General features: G+C 42.1%; 3 protein-coding genes across 3 annotated transcripts in view; 2 read left to right on the top strand and 1 right to left on the bottom strand.

Annotated features, from left to right (window-relative positions):
- The first annotated feature begins 917 nt into the window (after positions 1–917).
- Positions 918–3,577, top strand: LOC139820676 (uncharacterized). Its single transcript, XM_071791108.1, has 4 exons — positions 918–1,063; positions 2,057–2,256; positions 2,903–3,046; positions 3,292–3,577. Exons 1-4 carry the CDS (start codon positions 1,057–1,059, stop codon positions 3,376–3,378), a joined length of 438 nt encoding a protein of 145 aa, XP_071647209.1. The 5' UTR covers positions 918–1,056; the 3' UTR covers positions 3,379–3,577.
- A 1,681-nt stretch (positions 3,578–5,258) lies between these two features.
- Positions 5,259–15,137, top strand: LOC139820671 (probable peptidoglycan muropeptide transporter SLC46). The gene is made up of 6 exons (XM_071791102.1): positions 5,259–7,670; positions 11,240–11,341; positions 12,188–12,325; positions 12,458–12,541; positions 13,146–13,302; positions 13,492–15,137. Exons 1-6 carry the CDS (start codon positions 6,659–6,661, stop codon positions 13,694–13,696), a joined length of 1,698 nt encoding a protein of 565 aa, XP_071647203.1. The 5' UTR covers positions 5,259–6,658; the 3' UTR covers positions 13,697–15,137.
- A 1,424-nt stretch (positions 15,138–16,561) lies between these two features.
- Positions 16,562–23,232, bottom strand: part of Px (MAP7 domain-containg protein plexus) — an 86,518-nt gene continuing 79,847 nt past the window's right edge. Inside the window, exons 13-16 of the mRNA XM_071791101.1 lie at positions 19,621–22,119; positions 19,340–19,546; positions 18,776–19,150; positions 16,562–18,689 (exon numbers count right to left, since the gene is read on the bottom strand). Coding sequence (XP_071647202.1) covers positions 18,490–18,689; positions 18,776–19,150; positions 19,340–19,546; positions 19,621–22,119 — 3,281 coding nt within the window. The 3' untranslated portion in view covers positions 16,562–18,489. The remainder of the gene's footprint in view (positions 18,690–18,775; positions 19,151–19,339; positions 19,547–19,620; positions 22,120–23,232) is intronic.

Below are 23,232 nucleotides of genomic sequence, written 5' to 3'. Positions count from 1 at the left end.
CGGGATGGCCTCTCTCAGGTTTCTCTCTGATGGTGTAAATAGGTGAAGCCATGCGCATAATGGCGGCAGGTTTGGCGGTTGAACCAATCAGGAGGCGACCCGTTTTGTAAGCGCTCACTTTAAAGTGAAATTTGATTATAAGAAGGTCGATTCTGTATTTTGTTCTAGTGAATTTCCTCACTTTTGTAATTTTTACCTAGTCCCAAGATACAGAATCGACCCCAAGAAATAACGATTATAAAAATGCGTGAATCATGTAAAATTTTAAATATATATTTAATGGTCGCGTTCAGCAGACCAAGCCGCTCAGTAGCAGTCGAACGTGCGTGGCTCTTACTTTTAGAACCAACCAATTAACGCAGAGTGTTAATAAGACGAACTCAACAGTTGTGTCTGCTGAACGCGCTCAATTGAAATATAATACCATGGGTTATATCAGAGAGAAGGATAAGAGCGGATGACGGCGATTTTCTTGGGACGCTTTTGCTAGGCCGTACAGTAGCGTCACACATCCACTTTCAGGAATTGAAACTACGAGTTACATCCACTTTTCGATACTGTCGATGAATTTGGTTCATGTCCGTGCTATATGTATACATCCACTTTTCGATAATAAAGCCCTTTGCACAATAGACGATAGCGATAGCGATAGCGACAACGACAAGGTTGCCGACAAAGCTATACCTTTGTCGGCAACTTTGTTGCTGTCGCTATCACCTATTGTGCAAGGGGCTTAAGTGTATCCCTCCACGCATATTTTTAAATATCTAAATAAAATTTGATCGAACTGATGGCGACTATACATACTGTAATCGTATTACTGTAATCAATATGACACATTGACAGGAAAGGCGTAGAAGAATACGTGATATCACGTATACGTTCTGGGTAATTTCAGTATCATATGTAAAGAGTAAGGAAGAGAGAGACGAGCGAGATATTTCGGCAAATAAGATTACGCGAGCGATAAGATTACACGAGCTTTTAACTCAACCTACAGATGCGATAAGCACCATCTCGTATTGAGGCTTCAGCCGTGCCGAATCGATTTCCATCATGCCAGGTGAGCAAAAGAGTTTCTTTAAAGTACATTAAAATAATATCAAACCTTTCTGTATTTACAAGATTAACTTTTTGCTTTTTTATTTTATAAACTTCTCCAATTTCTTATCGACATTTGTTATATTGGATATTTTAATCCGAGTGTCGTTGTTTCCTGTATATTTTAATTTTCTCATTCTCATCAGAGAGCAGTCTAATCCAAAAGTCTAATAATAATATGAAATAATTTGTAGATTCTTTTACAATTATAGTAATTTAAGATTGTATAATTTTTTGACACATTGCGTGAATCATATGCTTACGTGTAATGTTTGCATTGTATTACACATTGAATAAATATTGTTGCAATAGCTACATTAAATATGACTATAAAAATAACTGATTATAAATTATTTCTTATCAGAAATGCGCTTAAATCTACCGTTAAATATAGTTACTCTATTTTTTAGAAGTATGTGTGAGTCATGTGGATTGTAAAGATAATATGTGTGACATGTGAAATCATCGATTACAAGAACAATCTGGAAAAGTTTTATCAGATCGATTACAAGGAACGTGTGTCGGTATCGGTGCGTTTTAATGTTACGTAACACGCATATTCGTTATATATACCAGTTATTTATAGATATTTGTGAAAATTTGCAAAATTTGTATCATTTAGTGGAACTAAAACTTTCATTATATTACACAGCTTTACTAAAATTAACGAGTGTCAATAGATTAATAAATTACAAAACAAATTAATAATTTCTTCTGATACCTGAATTTAAAAAAAAATTAGCAGGGAAAATCTACAACGTTTCTACATTTTATCTTATCTTAATGAATTTTCTGTTAGAAAAAGCGGATATCTTATTAAATATTAAGTAATATTTTTTATCTACCGACAAAAGAAACATCGACAAACTGAAACTTACAATTAGTGGATACGTTTGAACTGACTGATTTATTAATTTACTCAATATATCGATCTTACTATTTATCATTGTTACAGCCTACAGATGGGTAAGCCGTACCAGCGGTCAATCGATGCCAGAAAATGTGGTCGCCGGCGGTCGTGACGTTGACGGAAGCACACTTTACGTCGGTAGAGCTTTCCACGAGGGCGACATGATTCCGGCAAAAATAAGTCTTGACAAGGGTGTCGCCTACGTTTGTCACAATGGCGAGGAACATCCCAAAGACAGTTACGAGGTGAATGCAAAGACAGACGAATTTTTCTATGTTACGAAAAACGTGATCAAAATACGAACAAAACCTTGCATCGCTTTATCGTTCTATGAGAAATTAAGATTCACAAAATCGCGTCAAGTCGATTATAAAGTAGGACTACTCTACTACATTTTTAACACTAAAATTATGATTGTTGAGATTACTTTAATTATAGTTTCTTCACAGAAGAGATCATCGTCGATTTGCATGATTGATAATTCATTGAATTAAAAATTCTACGAATTAATTTAGATTCTAAAAAATCAGCAAAGATTTCCTTTAATTTTATAACAGCGATTAAAAAGCAGTTACATCATTTTCGTGACTTACGTAAGCGCAATAAGTAGGTACATAATCAAAGTATAAGAGTTATTAAGATTAAGCGTATCGGTTTTATTAGATAATCAAGATAATCTTGAGATATCGAGCTTTTTCGGAAGTATCGACGAAGATATGATTCGATATAGGCGATTTTAACGATATTTTGCTATCTGATAATCTTTGTTGGTCAAAAAATAACGATAACAACGAACGAATGCTGACAGAATTAATTGTCAACGGTAGTTATAAGCAATTATTATATTAATAATTAATTGTTATATGTATAACAATATTACGATACTGTCAGGTCCTTTGCCAAGGGGAATTCGCATGGGAGTTCTCCAGCAACGGTGAGGTGCCAGCGGATGCGGTAATCGCCGGTCAAACCGCGGACGGAGAACCTCTGTATGTTGGCCGTGTCCTCCATAGTGGATCTCAAACGCTTGGCAAGGTCGGTCTTTTCGGCAACTGTTAATCTCGGGGTTCGGCAGTAATGATAAGCATTCGAAAATGCGGAATAACGTCTCGATATTCGAAGCACGCTTTTGCCAAAGTGTTTTCCAATCTATGCTCCGCATTTGGCAAGCGAAACTCGCTTTTATCCTTCGCGGCCTTCTCTTAGACAAAAGAGATATAATTCAGCTATTATAAAAGTACATTATATGTATATATTTAAAAAAATATACATTTCTTCAGGTACAACCGAGTCACGGATGCCTCTACATTCCGTTCGACGGCGAAGAGCTGTCGTTCAAGGATTACGAAGTACTCGTCATACATTAACTCGATTGCGGATGGCCGATGATTGAAGATGTAATACGCATTTTATACACGACCGTATAGTTAATTGAGTCAAGCAAAACAACCTCCAAACAAGCTGCTGCAGTAAGAACTGAATGAAAAATTATTGAACAAAATGCTCCGTTTTTCTAAATATTTGTAAAAATTCATTGAAATAAAACGATGAAAAAATAATCTTAAATATTCATTTTTAATTATTTCTAACGAACAGTACGTAAGTAACTTGTATCGAGGCTAAAATCGGGTAATTCGTATTGCTTATTTATCTTATTGTTAATGGTATGACATTGTTACATAAATTAAATATATAAGTACACGAATAATCTTCATTCCGCACTAAAAATATCACATAATAGTAAGATACGATATTAAAATGGTATAAATAAAAATGATTATCTTCTTTTTTTCCATATTTCGTTCGTTCCCAATTTAAATGCTCTTCGTGTTTTAGCTACATTGTTAAAAGATAAAAATATAGATATGATACTGCGCAATATGTTGAAGAACACAACCTAGTTGAATCGTTATCAACGACGAAATAGGAATCACCTACAAGGCAAATGAGCTAGGAAAATAAATAATACATTGGTGACCTAAAAGTGATCGTATCGCTCCGATGAGAACGCGTAACAGGAGAAATCGTTTCTGTCCACTAAATTCGATAGCTGCGAAAAAAAAAATCGAAAGTTGCTTTATGCGCTGGACGCGGAATTGAAATCGTTAACTGGCTCCACGGCTACCAGTTGAAAATCCATGATTCTCGAGCGGTTCAGCGGAGCGAGAATGCAACGAAATAAAACACCTTTGTCGGCCGTGGTAATTATTGCTGCCAATGGGCGATTTATCGCGATGTACTAAGTACTAAGCTTTTGTCGATCGGCGCTGCCGATCGTAGCATAACGAACCAGTTGGTCACCGCGAAAGAATCGTACCTCTCGCGCGCCGCAAGCACGGCCGCCATGATGGCCAACGAGGATGACTCTTGAGTAATGACCACCACAGACGCACCCTCGTCGGTCGGATATCAAGACAGAGAGTGGGAGAGAGAGAGAGGGAGAGAAAGAGAGAGAGAGAGGGAGAGGTGCCGGTGACAGCTCTGCATCGAATATTTTATAAGCATCGCTGTGGAATTGCGAGCATTACTCACTTGACGGCATCATACGTCAGACTTAAAAGCCAGGGCCGCCTCTAGATGTCTTTCGTCGCTCGGATGCGACCTTGCGGGTTTTCGTTTGTTCGATCCCGCGGTGCCGCGTCCGCGCGAGCTTCGAGGATCTCGCGATCCACGCCGGAGGACTCGACTCGAGGCCTCCGGTCGATCGTAGGACCGGCAAGACGCTTATCCGCGCGAACGAAACCGGCTAAACGCGTGAGGAATTTGACAATGATCGGCGACGGTGAAGCATCCGCGCGAAAATCCGCGCGCGAGGCGGTCTGCAGCGAAAATAAACCGCGATGATGGTGCAACCGCGGCTCGGCCTGACCGCTCGGTCCGGAGCGGTCAGGCCGAGCCGCGCGAATAGCTTTGAATTCACCGTCGCAGATAATGGGCACTTGGACGGCCCTGTCTAAAATAGGCTCCGACTGTAGAACGCTGGGACCGTGCGTAGTAGTGATTACTTTATCAACGAATTGTCACATTTAACAGCGCCTCGTCGAGTTACGCGCGGCAGCGATTCGACGACGCTGCCTGTTTACGCTCACCAGTTGCCATCCGTTCGACATCGTCGACATCGGACGCGGCCGCCGGCGAAGCTAATTTCCGCTTCGGAGCCAAACCGATCTCTCTCGCGTTTCTCACGTGGTTTCCGTAAAATTTGTCTCGCGCGGCTAGTCGAAAATGATCTTTACGCGACTGCTCGGAGTTCCCCGCCTGATAGAAGAGGAAACACATTCGGATAACGCCGGGCTGATATTAACCACCATCATCTAATACGAATTTTCGCAACGAGAGGAACGTGTCAAGGACGACCGAAGGCTGCGTGATCGATCACCTCCGCGGATGGATCGCTCGGTGAAAGAATCTTACGCAACGGAGATCGCACGAGGTAATCGTACGGTTTCGTGAGTAGTCTCTCTTGCGAATCGTTGACATCGTTCGGACGCGAGGACGTTCGCACCGTGGGAGATCGGTGACGGTAAACTTCGGGGATCTCAGCGCAAATCATTCACCGTAGACGCGCTTTCTACAACCCTCGAGTAACGTCTACGTACAGTAACGCGCAATTGGCGGATCAGCAGCGGGAATCTAGATCGTTCACGCAGAAGGAACAATGTATCGTCGAATCGTCAGGTACATGAAGCCGAAAAAGATCGTCATTCGCCGACGTAAGAACAAGTATTCCCTGGGCAGGAAGATGAACACGATAATCATGACGCGTCGTTCATTCATCAACATGTCAATGTTGAGTTTTAAATGAATGACAGCTGGATTGGACTCTATGCTACGTGGAAAGATTTGGCGCACAAGGCGGCACGTTATGCGTTATGCTCCATCGCGGTGGACACCCGCGTGTCAAGGTGATCACCATGTTTTTCGCGTGTCGAGAAAGGAAAACGAGTGAGACCAGCCGGGCGATCGCCGAGGAAGAATAGGATTCCGGGAGCGCGGCGCGCTGGCGGGAGGACCCCCGGAGGCCTCGGGCACCGTCGTCGGGGGGGCTGACCTTGACCCGAAAATTTCCGCGGGGCGGAATCGGAAGCGACTCGCCGGAGCGCGCTGGTGATCGCGCTCGTGGAGGCATTAGCCGCGTGTCGTGCACCGCGGAGGAGCCGATTAAGCGCGAACGTCGGCGACGTTGCCCCGTGTGGGGCCACCGCGTGTGCTTAGTGCCTGGGTGGATGTACACGAAGGCGGACCAGCTTGCTGCGCGTTGCAGGAGGCCGATAGAAAAGAGCGCGGTGAGCGAACGGTGACGGCGCGGCCCGGGAAAGAGGTGGTAGTACGGGGTATTCCGCTGGTGCTGGCGGTGACCGGCGAAGGAAGGAGACAGACAACCTCGCTGCGTCTCGTTATGCCCGATGGTGCATTAGCCGAGAGTCGCGGCACCACCGTGCGATTTCTCTCGGGCGCACGCCGAGCGACCTGAACCGCGAAATCCGCTCGCCTACGAGGGCTTTCGCGAGCTCCGTTCCTCGGAGGAACCGCGCCAGACAGCTTGATGACCTTAAACCTAACGTACACCCGGACAATTAAAAAAGAGACTCTGCTCTTCCCCCCAAGAGAAATCAACTGGACTCCGTTTCTTCTTTGACGTGAAACATGTCCGAGATCACGACGACGATCGGTACGACGCCCGCGGGGCTCACCCCGGAGAAGAAAGCAGCGATTCCCGTGACCGACAAGTCCGACAGCGCCGTCACTTGGAAGTCCATGAGCATCCGGCAGAAATGGTCCTTCCTGACCAGCAACATCACCGTCGAGCCGATGGTCGCGTGCTACGTGATCCCCAGCGTGCTCTCGCAGCTGGCCATGCAGAATCTCATCCTCGAGAAGGCGTGCCGGGTGAACCTGGCCTACCCGGACGAGGTCTGCACAGCTCTGTCCGCCAGGAACACCACCGGCTACGAGGCCGAGGAGACCGCGGTTCAGCAGATGGTGGCGCGGATGCAGACTTGGAAGACGCCGCTGCAGAGCGCCATACCGGCCCTCCTGATCCTGTTCATGGGCGCGTGGAGCGATCGCACCGGTCTGAGGAAGCCCTGCATGCTCTTGCCGATCATCGGCGAGTTCTTCAGCAGCGTCACCCTCATCGCCTGCACCTACTGGTTCTACGAGCTGCCCATGGAGGTGGTCGTGCTGGAATCGGTGCTGCCCGCGTTAACCGGCGGCTGGTTCACCATGTTCATGGGTATCTTCAGCTACATAGCGGACATCACGACCGTGGAGTCGAGAACGCTTAGGATCGGCGCGGCCAACGTCTTCCTATCCTTGGGCGTACCGATCGGCATGGCACTGTCGGGGATACTGTACACGAAGCTGGGTTTCTACGGTGTCTTCAGCATCGCGATGGTGTGTTACGTAATGAGCTTTGTGTACGGCCTAGTGGTTATCAAAGAACCGCCGAGGGCGTTCACGGAGCGCTCGCGGAAAAAATCTCTCCAGAGCGAGGGTAAAAAGCGGACCTCGTTGTGCGCCTTTGTTCTGGACTTCTTCTCGTTGAAGCACGTCGAGGAGACGTTTCGCGTGGCGTTCAAGAAAGGGGCGAACAATCGTCAGAAAAGGGTCATCGTGCTCATGGTCATTATTATGGTCGTCATCGGACCCCTTTACGGTGAGTAAATGGCCCGAATGAATTGTGATTCTTTAAATAAATATTTTCTCAAGTGCTAAGCAGGACTCGACAGTTGCACGCGTTAATAATCTCACCCTCGTTAATAACGATACTCTTCTGCACTACTTCGCACTTTGTGCGAAAAAGTTTTTGCTGGTGAATCCACTTTAAATGATCTGTAACTAACATCAAAATCCAGGACACATTTCTATTTATGATTTTATATGTCGCGTAATGCGAGAAACATTTCAAGAATCAGGATATAGACAAATATCAAATATATAAAAAGTTTCATGTGATAATTAATATCTTGAATGCAGAATAATTTCCCTGAATTCTGAATTACATCTAAAATGGACTTTATTGCGAAATCTTTACTATAAAATATGTAATTCGAGATGTTGTCATCATTTGGAAAAATGGTGCTAATATAATTTCGATTGAAATTTACAACTAAATTTTAATTTGGTTTTATAAATACGTAAATAATAAATTGATAAAACTGCAGAGCGATTTAATAATGCTATCATTGCTGTAAAACTTTATTTTAAACTATAAAATTATATATATTTATATGGCAATAAGTATTCATGGAAATGCATCACTTTACTGAATCGCTTTTAAGCGGAAATTATTACGATTAATATCTACTCGCATTATATAAGTAGCTAGCAGACGCGTGAGATGTATAATAACTCAAATATGCAAACACATTTAATTCGCGTACAATTAAATAGAGAAAAAAAATGGTAAAACCGCTGGAAAACAGTTGAAAATAATATTCATCCGTCATTTCTCACGTGCGTCCGTGGCACGATAAAAACTCCCTGTAATTCTGGTTTAATCTTGCTACTCGCGTTGCGGTAACTGTGCGCATTCCCATCAGTAATCACTTACGTCCAACGGTGTGAATATAAATCGTATGCCAGGGAAAGTAAGAGAAGATATGGCAAAACTAGGCACACACATTATTGTTATACGAGCGCAAACGTGTAGCGCTACTTCGACGCTACTTGGAATACGTGAATAATTCGCGTATTTTAAAACGCTAATAAAATATTCAAGTGCAACGTGTTTCCGTTTAAGTACCAAGCGAATTCTTGATATCGCGCGATAAATCTTCAATGGTATTGGACGTCGTAAATCTACGTTGCAGAGGCCGAAAGATCGATAAACAAAGTAACATACATTCGTTATGTCCATTAAGCCTCGATACGGCAAAAGTTTTCGTGAAGGCCGCGCGCCTTCAGTTTCCGGGCGAAATCTATTTTTGCAGTTTTCTCCAACGGACGTACGTGCCTCGGTACGCAAAGAGCTCGTAAATGAAAAGTTACGATACCGATACGGACAGCGGCGCAGCGCTCGCGGTACCAGCGTGCGAGCCTTAATGCCGGACGGTATCGGCAACAATAAAGCCTCCAGTTTCTGCCAGTAGCCCGTGCAAGCACGCGACCACACGAATCATTCAATTTTTCAATTAGCGTGCATTTGTTACAGCGCGCTATCGCGACTTTAATGCGATCGTGCGCGCTCGTATACGGCGACGACGCACAATTCCAGCACATTTCGCGGATGCCCTTGTCACAATTTAATTATATAGGTAGCCCCGTCGTTACAATGTCTGGGTACGCATTAGCACGCATTACCCCAGCTGCTAAGTGACGCGGGCAGTCGTCACGCTTATAACAATTTCAGCGGTAATGGGCGTCTTCCTGATTTCGAATGCCGTAACGCGGATATATACCTGTAAGACTCTTCTTGAGACGTTATTACTTTTCTCGACGTTACTCTCTCATTGTCGTCACAGCCGCTCGGTGACGTCTCACAAGAGCGATAATTCGTCCTGACAGCTTAATTTTGTAGCGCGAACCAGCACGCGGGAGCTGTACATAAACTCGGCAGAGAGCTGCAGATATAGAGAACAAAACAACTTTTAAATGAGCGTAAGAATAATATTCCATACGTCAGAGATTTGTTCAATTATTTACACTTTAAGTTATATCGTTTTTTAATAACCTTTTGCTAGAATTGATATTAATTACGAGAAATACAATGACGAGGAATAGCAATTACGATTCGACACATCGCTTACCGACTAAAAATGAGGAAAATTACACTTGCCTTGGGATATCATTAGTTTCAATATACGGCGATAACAAAATACGATAACAAAGTATGCATAAGAAAGATGTAAAAATTCGAATAGATTGACAAATGAATGTTATTTTTAGAGATTATACTGTAAAGTACTTTATGATAATTTAATATCAAAATTTTAATGTATGTACGTGTGTAAAATATATTAATGGACACACTTATTTGTACGCAATCTCACGTCAGCACCTATGCTAATCGCGATCCGAACGTGGCTGTATATTCACGATGTAATTTCACGATGTAATTTCACGATCTTTGCTCGTCAGGGAGATACGCGGTGAAAGTCGGCGGCAACGACGACGACTACTACGTTATATATGGTAGTTATATTTTCGTTATAATCCAGCGCGGAGTGTGTCCCGTCGGGGATACCGTATCGGCATGAGGAACGCGCGACGAATTTTAATGCGGGAAGAATTACGGAATCCGTAACTTCTCGCGTTACGTGCCGATCGTGTAAACATGGCCATTGCCGGTTTCATGGGAGAACGCGCGCATTGCCGGAATGCACGCGCGTGCATTTCGAAATGACGAAGACTTAGATATATCTTTGACAGCCGTACGCATCATCTCCCCCTCGCGTTGATGAATGTCTTCTATTTTTTTGCAAAAGAGGATTGTTTTACGTAATACTAACATTTGCGTTTGACCTTCGCAGTTAACTTGGCATTACTACCGGAAGCAATTGTCGGTCTAATTGCAGCCGATGTAATCGTGAAAATTGTTTGTAATTGACCAGAGAACCGTTGCGCTTGGGTGAATCTGCAAAATATCTCCGTACCTATATAACAATGTGAAACTTCACGATAATGGCCTCGTAAAATACGATATGTTGCCGCAAGTCAACCGTGATTACCGATAGTTTATTCACGTACCGAGACAAAGTATATATATACGTTACAAATCCGCGCGTGTAGTAATTATAATTAAACGCGCAAACAGAGAAGCTTGGAGCAAAAATCAAACCTTATAAATCTTGAAAGTCCCCTTTGGGTAGTCCCCCTATGAGCAAGCTGACTAAGAGTGACTAAGTCCGTCAGATTCCTGACGTAGTTAATGAATCCTGAATAAATATTCGATAACGAGTGACACAATAGCGAGCTCGTCACGAATTGAGATTTTTCTAAGTACTGACGTTCTGAGAGAGAATCCATTGTGCAAAGGCCTATTCATCGTCACAAAGCGAAGAAGTGATACGTGAGAGTCGTTAGCATGCTCAATGAATAAATATTAAATATAAAACTTAATAGTTAGAGTCTCTCGCTCATAGATGGAGGATCATTTAATGCGGGTCAGGTCAAACTTTTTTATTATATTGCACACGTCGATTGATTCATCATGCCTGTCGAGACGCAGAGACGGCGATTATGCAACAGAAGCGAGTGGTATTATCAAGTCTGTTTCTTTCACAGGCGAAATGGCGGTTCTCTATCTTTATATGCGGTACCGATACAACTGGAACGAAGTGACGTTCAGCATGTTCTCCACGTTTGGCATGGTAACTAATCTGATCGGTAAGAAAATCACCTGAGAACGTCGCGCGTTAATGGGTCGCGCGAGAGGAAAGAGAGAAAGAAAAGAAATTTACGCGAGCGCTCGTAAAATCCTCCGTAACGAACTCTTCCGCTTCATTCATTGATCTCGCCGCTAATTTTGAAGTAGAAACGTGTATATTCCTCGCCGCTACGCGTAGAAACGCGGACGCCGCCGGTGCGGATAATCTCCTCCGATTGCCATTTGCCATTTCGCGCAACTCGAAGGTACCCGTTAGTTCTATTCTCGTAATGATGCCGTACATGCACATCGGGTTAATCGAGATTTTTTGCGTTCATTGGTCGATGAAAGCAAACGAGAGACGTGCCTTACGTAAGAATAAACATCGTTGCTGAGCGCGGAATCACCGACTATCGCTTTTATCCTGGCGTGAATCGTGGCAGGCAGGAGGTTGCCTTGAAAATGTAATCTCCTGTGTCGCAGGCGACACAAATTAGAGGAACATTAAGAGTATTTTGCAATAGAAAGGCAAATCGCCAATTGCGTGCGCGCAAGATAAAAATCTATTTCAGAATTCGTAGTTGCCTCGCGGATATGATACTTTAGCGTTTTCGCCGTACTCGAATACTGTATCGGTATTTCCGTTTGACTTTCTATTTGACAAAAGCTTTCTATTTGTCGATTGTCTACGCGAATTTTGCAAACGCGCGCGATCCGACTTTTCTCGCATTTTTCTTTGACTAACGGATCAAGCAGGATCTTACAGCGCTCGTCCGTTATACTGATTCTCTAAGATCGTTATTCGTGTGATTGTCCGGCGATTCGCCACGCACGAAAGAGTGAAAGATATTTCTTTTCTGTCACAGGTACCGCGATCTCCGTCGGTATCTTCAGTCACATTCTCAAGATAGACGACGCGATCGTGGGTATCATGAGCTGTACGAGTAAAATTTTAGCAAGTTTCGTTTACGCGTTCGCCACGTCCACTTGGATGGTCTACGTAGGTCAGTCTTTTTAAAACGGCTAACATCAGGGTAACAACTACGTATACAAAATATATATATCACAGTTACAGTCCCGGTACCACCCGGTACCGACGACAGTGTATCTAATAACGGATTAATTGCCTGTTTCAGCCGCTATCGTGGAGATCGTGAACGGCACGTCTTTCATCGCCATGCGGTCGATAGCTTCGAAGCTCGTGCCCACGGACGAGCTCGGTAAGAGGGTGCAAATTAAAGATTATGGTTCCCCTTTAATTCGCCATCGTCTCTTTCTCATGCTATAGTTTTATGATCTCAAGAAAAAAGAGAAATAAGGCAGATGTGTAAGAGCTTCGTATATTATACACATGAAGCATATATAACATAACGAGAATCTTGGAAGCAATCAGTTCGCTGATTGAGTTTCCGTGTTTCCTGTGTAAAATTATGTGTAGGAAAAATACTTGAGCTGCGATAACGTCAGACACACCATCCGGTCGTGTTTAGAAGAGGTCGTCATAGAGGCGCATATAAAAGAATGAGCGTTTTTATAATGATCTCAAATATAAGAATTATACGACCATTATACTAATACTTTAGTGGCACTTAGGAGGGTTTTTCGAGCTTGATCTTTATCTCGCGAAGCACCGTCTGTGTCGGAACCACGTAAATCGGATAATTTGGACACCAAATTACATTTACGTGGCGATGCTGCTAATTTTTCCATCCACGAACAAAGCGTAACGAGGCCTTCCTGCCGCGGCCTAACGGCGAGGAAAAGCCAACCCGCGATTTTTTATTCTCTGCTCCGAAGTTAAGACGCGATTACGTAATTTCGTAGGTAAGGTGAATTCGCTGTTTGGCGTGTGCGAGTCCCTGATGCCGCTTGTTTACGGGCCAATGTACAGCGCCATTTATGCGGCGACCATGAAAGCGTTTCCGGGGACGTTCTTCATCGCCGGAGGATGCATGACAATGCCTGCGGTGTTTGCATTCTTGTGAGTATCCGCCGATTCATATGAGTATCATGTTGCGCCGATTATACGTTACGTTCGCCAAATACTGCGATCATTTCGTGATACGTCCGATTCAAACGCGATAAAAAATTACTTGAATTATATATTTGAATTAAGTTTGTCAGCTACGATTGCGTAATATATTACAATAGTATTTTTTAACTCCTTCAGCTGGTTGTACACGGAGCACCGAAAGGATCGCATCCTGAAGGAGCAGAAGGAACCCGAAGCTATGATGAATCATAAGAACGAGGAGGCGACAGATTATAATTTGAAGGCATCGAACCCTCGGATCATGGACGCACAGAAGAGCGCGCAGAAGGCCGAGATGATGAACGGCATAGATAACGCGGCCTTCGAATCTGAGCAGTTGTGATCTCACGATTTACGTGATCCTTTTTTTTAATACGGAGACGTACGATACATCAATAATACCTCATCAAAAAAAGAGAAGGGTCCAAAAGGGATACCTTAGGGCCTGAATGCTGGTCACGTTGCTGGTAAAGGTTGCTAGCGAATTTGCTTTACGAGGGGGATACCAAAGGCATTTTATTAGGAAATACCGATCGAACGGTATGTCGAAATTCAAGGTTTACGAAGATTCCGGTGAACCATCTCTTTCACCACATTTCAAGAAAGTTGAATTTGAGACTTTCGATATTTAGTAAAGATGAGACAATACGATAGTAATTTAAATTATTAGAGATAACGCGGAGAACGGTTCTCCAAAATGAAGTCTAACCGGAACTCTTGTTCCGGAGTTTTTAGTACATGAGAATGAATTAGGTTTCTGAATTACGGCATTTCTCAAATCCTACGCAACTGCTAACTGTTATCACCTTCATACTGCATCAAGGTGTAAATAAAGCACTTTATTGAGACTTCCTCTTTGCCATCCATGACTTCACTTACTGCAGCTTGTAGATCTTATTTCAAGTATTCTCAAGAGGTAAAGATACTCCGAATGAAGGATAACTACCAGTTTATTTCTAATTTAACGTTTTTAGTGGAAAATAGTACCCTAACAAGAGTTAAAAGGGATTATTTCTTTTTAAGATTTGACGACATATAACTAATGCAGTCATCTCAGAAAGGATATTATTCTTTGTTTTTCAGTAAATACGAAAACACTGGTCTGCTACATAAATACCGTACAATAAAGATCCGTTTTCAATGTCTTTGGAATAAAATCCTTCCTATAAGATGAATCATTTAGTTATATGTAATATATGTTATATATATATGTAATATATTATACATATAATTTGTTGTAATTTCTTGAAAATCTCTCACCGTTTTTAATTTAGTACGTTTAAAAGCGACAAATCATTTACACGCGACAAAAGCATCGTATTTTAACAAAGTGTTAAACACAATATACAAATTTTTATTTAATGATCTATATATATATATATATCCTTTACTTCGGGTACACTAGTACAAACTGTACTTAAACAGATTACGACGACAGCGTGAAAGGAATATGCGCATCACATATATTATTATTGGCTCGGTTTCCTATTTTCTCTCTCTCTCTCTCTTTTCCTCCCTCTTTTTCTCTGCACTAAGAACAAACCTGCGAAAGAAAAATGTATCCTACTTTCTTTTTAGCGCAAATTTTGTAACAAGCACGCTGATCGCGTGATAACATTGCGATTAAGAGATTTTGTCGAAAAAAGCTTTGTGTAGACAATCGTTTTTTTTATCAATCTTAAGTAAAGTTTAATATAAATCTTGAGATGTAATTATAATGTATACGCGTATACAATATAAATCCAAAATTGATAAAGCAAATGTATTTGTTACCGATAGCGTAATACATGTTTTTCACATACAATTCCCTCATATCTGACATTTTTTTTCCATAGAGCAGTTGTTACGACCCGTTAAGTTTTTACATAGATTCCGTAATTTCGTGTGTGATAAATTTAAGTGCGATAATTTAATTAGATATATAATATATACGAATGTAAAAATCGGTTGCGTACGTTAATTTCATGGATCTAATTAAATAATAAATAAATAACATAAATAATAATTTAAATCAACTGATTATATTAAAATTAAATAATAAGAAGGATAAACCGCGTGCTCTCCGTGCCTGCATTCCAACAAACTCGACAGTTATGTATTTATAACGAGCTTTAATGCTTAAGCTCATTTTAGACGATCTATAATTCGCGTCAGAATACAGGATAATCTTCCATTTATTATTTTATGTACCGTGTAATGCGAAAAACAAACATCTCGACATTGTTTTACATTCGACATCATCTATCTATCAATAAAGTTGGGAGATATAAGCAGCAATTTTTCTATGCAGTTAATTGTTAATAAAAAAAGTAACTTTGGATTCACTTTAAATGAAATTATATTTAAAGCTTATTATGCATCGTGCTAATGGCATGAATTATAAAGTTTTAATGGAATCAGCTCTAATTCACTTATCCCTCTTTAATCTTTTCGGGACGTCCGTAATAAACCACATGAAAATCATACAGTTTCGCAATAAAGAGTTAAGAACGTAAATCACATTATTGCGTTTGTACAGCTGTAAATTATATCTACAGTGATTATTTGTAAAGACTGAAACTGTAAATATAGCAACAGTTACTATTTATCCCGTCCTATCTAGATCTTGCTCATAATGTGCACAAAAGTAAGAAAACAGCAAATAAAACTAGAATTCATAAAATTGCAAAGATTGAAGTTTTTAATTTCTCTCATCTTTTATCTGATCACATTTCATATTTCAACCAATTATCTTTTGATGATTATCTTTTACTGAATTTGAACTGAATTTCTTAAATCTAGTAACTTTCTAATAATTTTTGAGAGTCCGATTTTCCGCAAACTCTCTTAATGTTGTTAATTTTCGAACGATTATATTAGGAATATCTTAGTAGAGTAATTCTGTACTATCAAATACACACAATTAATTAATAATTATATATAATATAGATGGTCAATATAAAATTATCGAATTAAACTGTCACCTTTATCGTTTTCAAGATGTAATTATCGATATTAAGAAAAATATACCTACCGTCGCATGGTGGATTCTTATTTCATCAGTAATTTCCATTTCCACTAAAAAAAAGTAAAAAAAAATGAGTTGATGCGATTAATAACATAACAAATTAATCGACTTATAACGGAAATAATATTCGAAAGATGAATTCGATACTGAAACAATCATGAAAATATCACATGATCGAAGCAATGTAATAAACATAGATGCTGTGATTCGCTAAAATATTATTTCAAGATACAAAAATATGAGGAAACAATAGTTTTACTTGCGAGAATACAAAAATTTACAGAGGCCTAAGTTTCGTTCCATCTTCGAAGATTGGACTCGCAAGGGGTACGCTTTGGACGATGAAGGGTACGGAAAGAAATACTCCTCGTGTGGTTCATGTTTTCAACAATTTACTCCTAGGCTCTTGTTCTGGCCAGTTGAGAATGAGACCGGCGCGCACTCGCGGTCCCTCCTTTGTTAATTACATAATACATAAAAATAATGGTATGTACAAATGTAGGGAGAAATGTTAGGCACTCAATGAACAGAAACGGCGAAACTTATAAATGGTAGCTTTGTCGCGCGCGCCGTATGGGCGGGTGGTGTTTTCTACGGCGTGCGATTTATATATCGATACGAGATACGATGCGCTCGGAGAGCAGAGAGCGGGAGACAAGTTCTTTAGGGATACCGAGGTGCGAAAGGTAGAGCGCATTTACGCGACATGGACGCGCCAGAAAAGAAAAACCAACAGTGCGATCGGCTTCTTTCTTTTTTTTCTTTTTGCTTTTCAAATTTGGTTCGCCACTCGACTCGCGTCGAGTTCCAGAATTCGATTGTCGGTGAAGTGACGCGTTGGAATGTTGACGGTCGGGCAACAAGCTTTTTTTTTTTTACGTGGAATGTGCTCCGCGCGAAGTCTCACGATTATCTTTATTCTTTCCCCTTTATTTTCTTCTTTAAAAATTAAGTCGCATTATCTAAGTACCGCAGTGTTGTTGTTATACAACGTTAATAAGGCTCCTCCCCGTATCTTCACTGGCCTTCGTGCTCATTACGGTGAATGGCGTGGACACGTTCGAAAGGAAGGACTGCTCACTAATCTGATCTTATGCGTATCGGCGCGCGTATCTTTTTCTTCCCCGTATTGCCTGGGCACGTCTGTAGACTAGAGTTCCCCGTGTCGTTATAACGTTGCTTTGTGAATCAAAACGCAAAAACTCGCGTAAAACGTCTGAATTTTTTCCCTCCTCGTGTCCGGATACGCAACCGGTGCTCGTTTACCTGCCGATTATTACGATCCGATTCAAATCGATTAAATCTGTTTCACCACACGCGCTACTATGCTAAACGTAAAAATAAGGACGTAGTCGCTGTTGCGTGCAAGCGGTTTCTTGATACTGCCAGTCCGATATAGTCGATGCCACCTTTCGATCTTATACAATGTCCTCTCCATCGCTTTATCAATCGGTCGACATACAAACTGCGTGATATATCATTGTATTTTTTTTTCCCCAAGTACTCGACGTTAAAGTCCACATTACGCAGAATAAAATAAGTTACACGATTTGTCTATTTTTTTCTCATTAAAATATGATACAAATTACAATTATTTATGCTTGGAGTGTAAGAGCCGTTAGTTGTAGAACTAGAAAGCCTTCGTCCTTTTATTCGCGGTCGTAAAAACTGCCTTTCCACGGATGGGATACAATTCGATTTGTACAATTAGAACTTTATACATATCCTTGTAAGGTACGGTTGATATGACTCCGCGTTTATGATTAAAGATCAGCACACTCGCTGATGTCGAGCGACGTATGCGAAAAATAATATCTATTAATTAGTGCGGTAACGTGTTCAAGCCGGACGCGATCGCTTGCCTTCTGTGGACCAGCCGAGAGCCGAAGGTTTCCGCTTTCTCCACACGATCGATCGTCGACGGCAAAGAAGGGGGCGCGTTTTATATTATTTAATAAAGTACGCAAAACAATACGAAGGATCGCTGTACATTTGGTCACTCAAGAGTTTGTCCTTAACCATTACTTATCTAAGTGTTACGTTTAGCAGTGCGTATTACACGCTAACGGCCCTTAACCCGCTGATAATATCACAGATGAATGAGTTTCCGTGTTGTGCGTTACGCAACGCTATCTAAGCTTCCTAACAAGTGCGTTGATCCTCTCGATTTTTTCGCTGAGAATTCGCCTCTCGGAATCAAGTGCTGTTCTGGCGGACAGGAGCTCGTAGAGCTTCCGATCTAACTGAGCAGTCTCGGAACGTAAATTGTCGGACTGTGTCATCAGTTTTGATTTTTCGCTTGTCAGAATCTTCCTCTCCAATGTTTTTTCTGTAAGTGATAGGAAATACATGCCCATATTATTACATTGTATCGTATGAGTATCATGTGTTAATTAAATGTGACAGGAAGCTCACCTTTCAAATACTCGCTGTAGGCGAACATAACATCCACGATTCCAGTCCACCTTGGCTTTTCCCTTTTCTCACTCATTTCGTCGACGATGTCTATATCGCTGTCTATAGCTTTACAATGTTGCTTCACACCATTCTCACCAGGCATAGGTAAAGTGGAATAATACTTCGGACCCAAGGGTGGTAACGGTGGTGGTCGTTCCGGAGTATGTTTCACTTTAACTCTGTCCAGAAGACGCATTTTTTGAGCTGATTTTGGTAAAGCTGGAGGATTCCTAGAATAAACTTTGGCGATTCTTTCACAGTAGGCAGTAACGGAATTCGCGCTTTTCCGTTTCTTGCGATCTGCCAGGACGTACTGCCATGTCACTTCTGCCTCTGCAATCACAAATTGCAATTGATATAAGTGTCTCGTTTATTATTATATCTCATAGAAGAAATATCGTTAATACAAAAAATAAAATAATGCATTCTATTACAGTAGAAAACTATGGAATTTTTTATATCTGTAATTTTAATATTATATAAATTTCAATATTATATAAATTTGATTGATAATATATTTACCATCTCTTTTATTCGGAGGCATAATATCGAGACCTATGGTCCTGAGAAAGCCAACTTTTGGCGCGAAATCTGGCGTGTGAAGCAAAACATCCGGATGCTCACGCGGAATCGGTAAGATGGACTCCACTGCAGGTTCTATTTCCAGAGGTAGTTCTGGTGGATCGGGATTCAATTTATATCTTTTTTCCACCTTACACAATTCTATCTCTGTAAGAATAATGATAATGTCAATTCAGTAAATTCAACGTAAAGAAACATAACAAGGACGATTATTTTCTTACCGTTCCTAATAGTCAGAGTAGTCAGTCCAAACATGGCTAGGAAGGCCAATTTGTCTTCCGAATATTGTAGCTTGGCCGGCGGACCTTTCGTGATCCAAAGATCCACGTCTTTGGTTTCCTCCTCGCCCTCCGAGTCAGAGCTACACGTGACGCCCGTGTTCTTTTCCCTCCTCCGCTTACGCCTCTTCTCGGCTAGATCGAGGGACGACGTCAGCTCCTTCGTCGGCATCTCAGGCATCAAGAAGGACTTTTCGCTATTGGTGACGTCCTGCTTGCCCAGGGCTTTGCTGAGGTCAGGCACGTTTAGTACCGCTGAGTCGCACTTCACGGAAATCTCAGTCAAATTATTGCACTTGTCGGTAAAGCAAAACGCGGTCGTCTTTAGCTCGTTGTTGCTCGTCGAGAAGTTGAGGAGCTTCTCCTGATACTTCGGGATTTGCAAGAGCACATTGGAGACATTCTGACAAGTGCGCAACACCTCCTCAGACTTGATGCTCTGCATAAGCTGCGTCGTGTCCATCGGCTTCTGCGCAATGTCCTTTATGCTGAACTTAAAATTCGGTTGAAACGGTAACGTGGACAAGACATTGTTCTGATCGCATTGCAAGGTACAATCGGTTTCGTTCTTGCCCTCCTTTTCGCCGAGGTTGTAGTTCACCGGTTGCAAGGGCTTCGATTTTTTTCCCTGCTGTTCATAAGGCAGATGCGGGATCGCGGTTTTTTCCTGGAGCGAATTTGTCGCGACGTGATTCTGATTCGGCAACTGCGGCTGCCGGATTATATTCTCGCTCACGCTCTTTTCGTTGCCCGCGTTCAGCTTGTTGTCTTTCGCCGCGACGTCCGAATTGCTTTTATGATGCGCGTTTGTATTATTTGCAATTTTATTACCGCCACTGACTTGAGTGTTAGCACTGAAACTGATGTTGGTCATTGTCTTCTCGCTGGAAACACAATTAGTCGCGCTATCATTTCGCGAGGTCATCGTGGTCGTCGTTTGATGAGACTCGCCGACGTGATGCGCGTTCTGTTGCTTTGTGATATTCGAATTAGTCGAATTAATGACGCTCGTGCCGCCGCTACTGCTATGACTACTGTTGCTAGTGTTTATCGTTGGTATATTGAGCTTGGGTTGAGAATGATGCTGCTGATGAGGTGACGACAACGACGACGACGACGACGACGTTGAGAAATGCGGCGGTTTGTAGAGACTTGGCACGTGTGAGACGGGTATATGTGGATGATGGTACTGTTGAGGTGACGGATAGGTTGGAATTGGTTGGGAAATTGTTTGTTGGCTGCTCATGGACTTATTGTCCATCGAGGAATTCTCCTGTATCACCTGACTACCCACGGTTTGAGAAGTAATCGGCGTCATCGACGAATTCTTCAAGGATGATGGCTCGTGATGGCCGATCTGATTGACTATACTGTGATTATGACTGTTCATTATCGAATGCCTCTGTTGCGTCTTTGTCGAGGAAGAGCGGAACGAGTCCTCGAAGGGCCTGACGAAAGCCGGCTGCGACGTTGTCGTGGTGCTTGTTGTGGTAGTCACGGTCGCAGTCGTAGGCAACGTTCCCGCGGTCGTCGTAGTTGTCGGCGGTTCTTTGCTTCTGGGTACATGAATACCGTGGGACAACGGCGGGGACTTATGCACCATGTGATTCATAGAGTTCAACGAAGAACTGTTGGGCGGCGTCGGCACCGCGTGCGTAGTCATCGCACCGGGCAAAGAACTCGTCGTACCGCTCGTACTGTTCGCGCGTGGTTGATGTTGCTGCTGCTGTTGCGACGAGGACTGTTGATGTTGCTGCTGTTGATGGTAAATGGAACTGGTGACCGTGGTAGTCGCGCTGCTCATTATCGTGTGCTGACTAGAATGAATGGTACTCGACGGCACGGGGGGCAAGTGAAGAGAGGGAATGGAGATGATAGGCGGAAGGGACATGCCTAGGGACAGCGGAGGTGGCTGCGGTGGTCCTATGACACCAGGTGTCAAGGATGGGATGGAAGGTATCGGCGGACAGATCGGCGCCGAGTTTATAGCCGCCGGCGGTGGCGGTCCAAGATTCAAAGGGGGCAAAGTGGAACCCAAGGGAGGCGGAATAGGCGCAGAACTGGCGGAGCATATAGAAGTGGAACCCAGGGTCGGTCCGATGGCTGCCGCTGAACTGGGGAAGGGTGGCAGACGAGGATGGTAGATGGTGACTGCCGCTGCTGCTGCTGTTGGATCGGGAGGCGGTGGTGGTGGTGCAGTCGAAGGAACGGAGGACTGTTGCTCCTCTTTTCGGGATTGGTGGTGATTGCTACCGACACTAACAACGGGTCCGCTGATGTTGCTGTTGGAGTTACCAGTGTTGCTGGTGCTGTTCCCACAAGTGTTGCTGGCGTTGCTACTGCTATTACCACCACCGCCACCGCTACTGCTCTGTCGTTCTCTACTGTCGCGTTCTCGGTCCCGGTCGCTATGCATCTGAGCCGCTATGGTCGGCTTCCTAGCTGGAACAAATCCCGAACACAGTGCTTGATGATCTTCCACTCTACAATGAAAGAAATCTTGGCCACAACAATACGTTGTAATCTTCCTTGTATTGTTTGTAAACATGCTTTGTACGTACAGGATTCATTGTCAGTTATGAAACAATTTTGAAGTTTGAAACGAGACCAAAGAGAAAATTATTTTGTGAAAGATTTTTTGAAGGATAAAGAAAATGCAACATATCGCTATAGCCAGATTTCACCATCTCGTGTAAATAAGCCAAAACTTTCAATATCTTCAGCATATCTAGTATAAAATGTAGTTGTTTTCATCTCAATATGGTTGAAATGTTTTGTCATATTTTTAGATAAGTTTTTATGATAAATTCGCGCGCGAGGAGAAGCGTTAAGAAAATATTTGTAATTGTTTTTATTGTCTCGAGCTTATAAGTTTCACAAAGTTTGCTGTGATCTATGTCGACCAAATTATATCGCTTTTTAACAATATTTCTAATTAATGGCCGCAATAAATTTACTACGCATTAAATGATGACAAAAACGCCTGCGCAATTAATATACAGAATGGCGGTATGCAACGTGGAATTTTACGAATTTATTTCGTAATTATTAGTTCATCTATTCCAACTTACCTTTCATTTCGCTTAATTATTCCAGCGCTATAAAAAATCCTTAAATATATTCGCATCGAAGTATTGGGGATGATTACTGTCATATTTTCAATAAACAAAAAAAAATAAACAAAAAATTAACCAATTGTCTCTCTCTAAACTATCGGGGCAATCGCTATCATCGTTGCTCTTAGTATTAATATAGTAGCGAGTGTACTTTTCTCATAATAATTGCAGTAAAATATTATTAAAGTAATCGGACTACGAATTACGGAATCTTCCCCAAAACTGTTTCAGAAAATGATTTGAGGGTCAAGAATTCTAAGTCCACTAAAATTGCAATCATATCTTCTGCAAGTTTTATTTTCATTTGTAGTCCAAATATACATGTTTACATAATAAATTATATATAAAAATGGTATAATTTTGATAAAGGAACATGTATGATAAAGTTTATATACATCGGTTGATTCAGTCAGTATGAGGAGCAATATGTTTACTATAC

Source organism: Temnothorax longispinosus, chromosome 10 (assembly GCF_030848805.1).
Source record: "Temnothorax longispinosus isolate EJ_2023e chromosome 10, Tlon_JGU_v1, whole genome shotgun sequence".
NCBI lineage: Eukaryota > Metazoa > Arthropoda > Insecta > Hymenoptera > Formicidae > Temnothorax > Temnothorax longispinosus.
This window is presented reverse-complemented; position numbering and strand designations above follow the sequence as displayed.

Bases quoted from the DNA above. Each gene is read 5' to 3' on its own strand.
- LOC139820676 (XM_071791108.1), top strand. The intron at 2,257-2,902 runs GTGAATGCAAAG...CGATACTGTCAG, and splicing joins ATCCCAAAGACAGTTACGAG to GTCCTTTGCCAAGGGGAATT. The intron at 3,047-3,291 runs GTCGGTCTTTTC...ACATTTCTTCAG, and splicing joins GATCTCAAACGCTTGGCAAG to GTACAACCGAGTCACGGATG.
- LOC139820671 (XM_071791102.1), top strand. From the start codon at position 6,659: ATGTCCGAGATCACGACGACGATCGGTACGACGCCCGCGGGGCTCACC. The intron at 7,671-11,239 runs GTGAGTAAATGG...TTTCTTTCACAG, and splicing joins CGTCATCGGACCCCTTTACG to GCGAAATGGCGGTTCTCTAT. The intron at 12,542-13,145 runs GTAAGAGGGTGC...GTAATTTCGTAG, and splicing joins CGTGCCCACGGACGAGCTCG to GTAAGGTGAATTCGCTGTTT.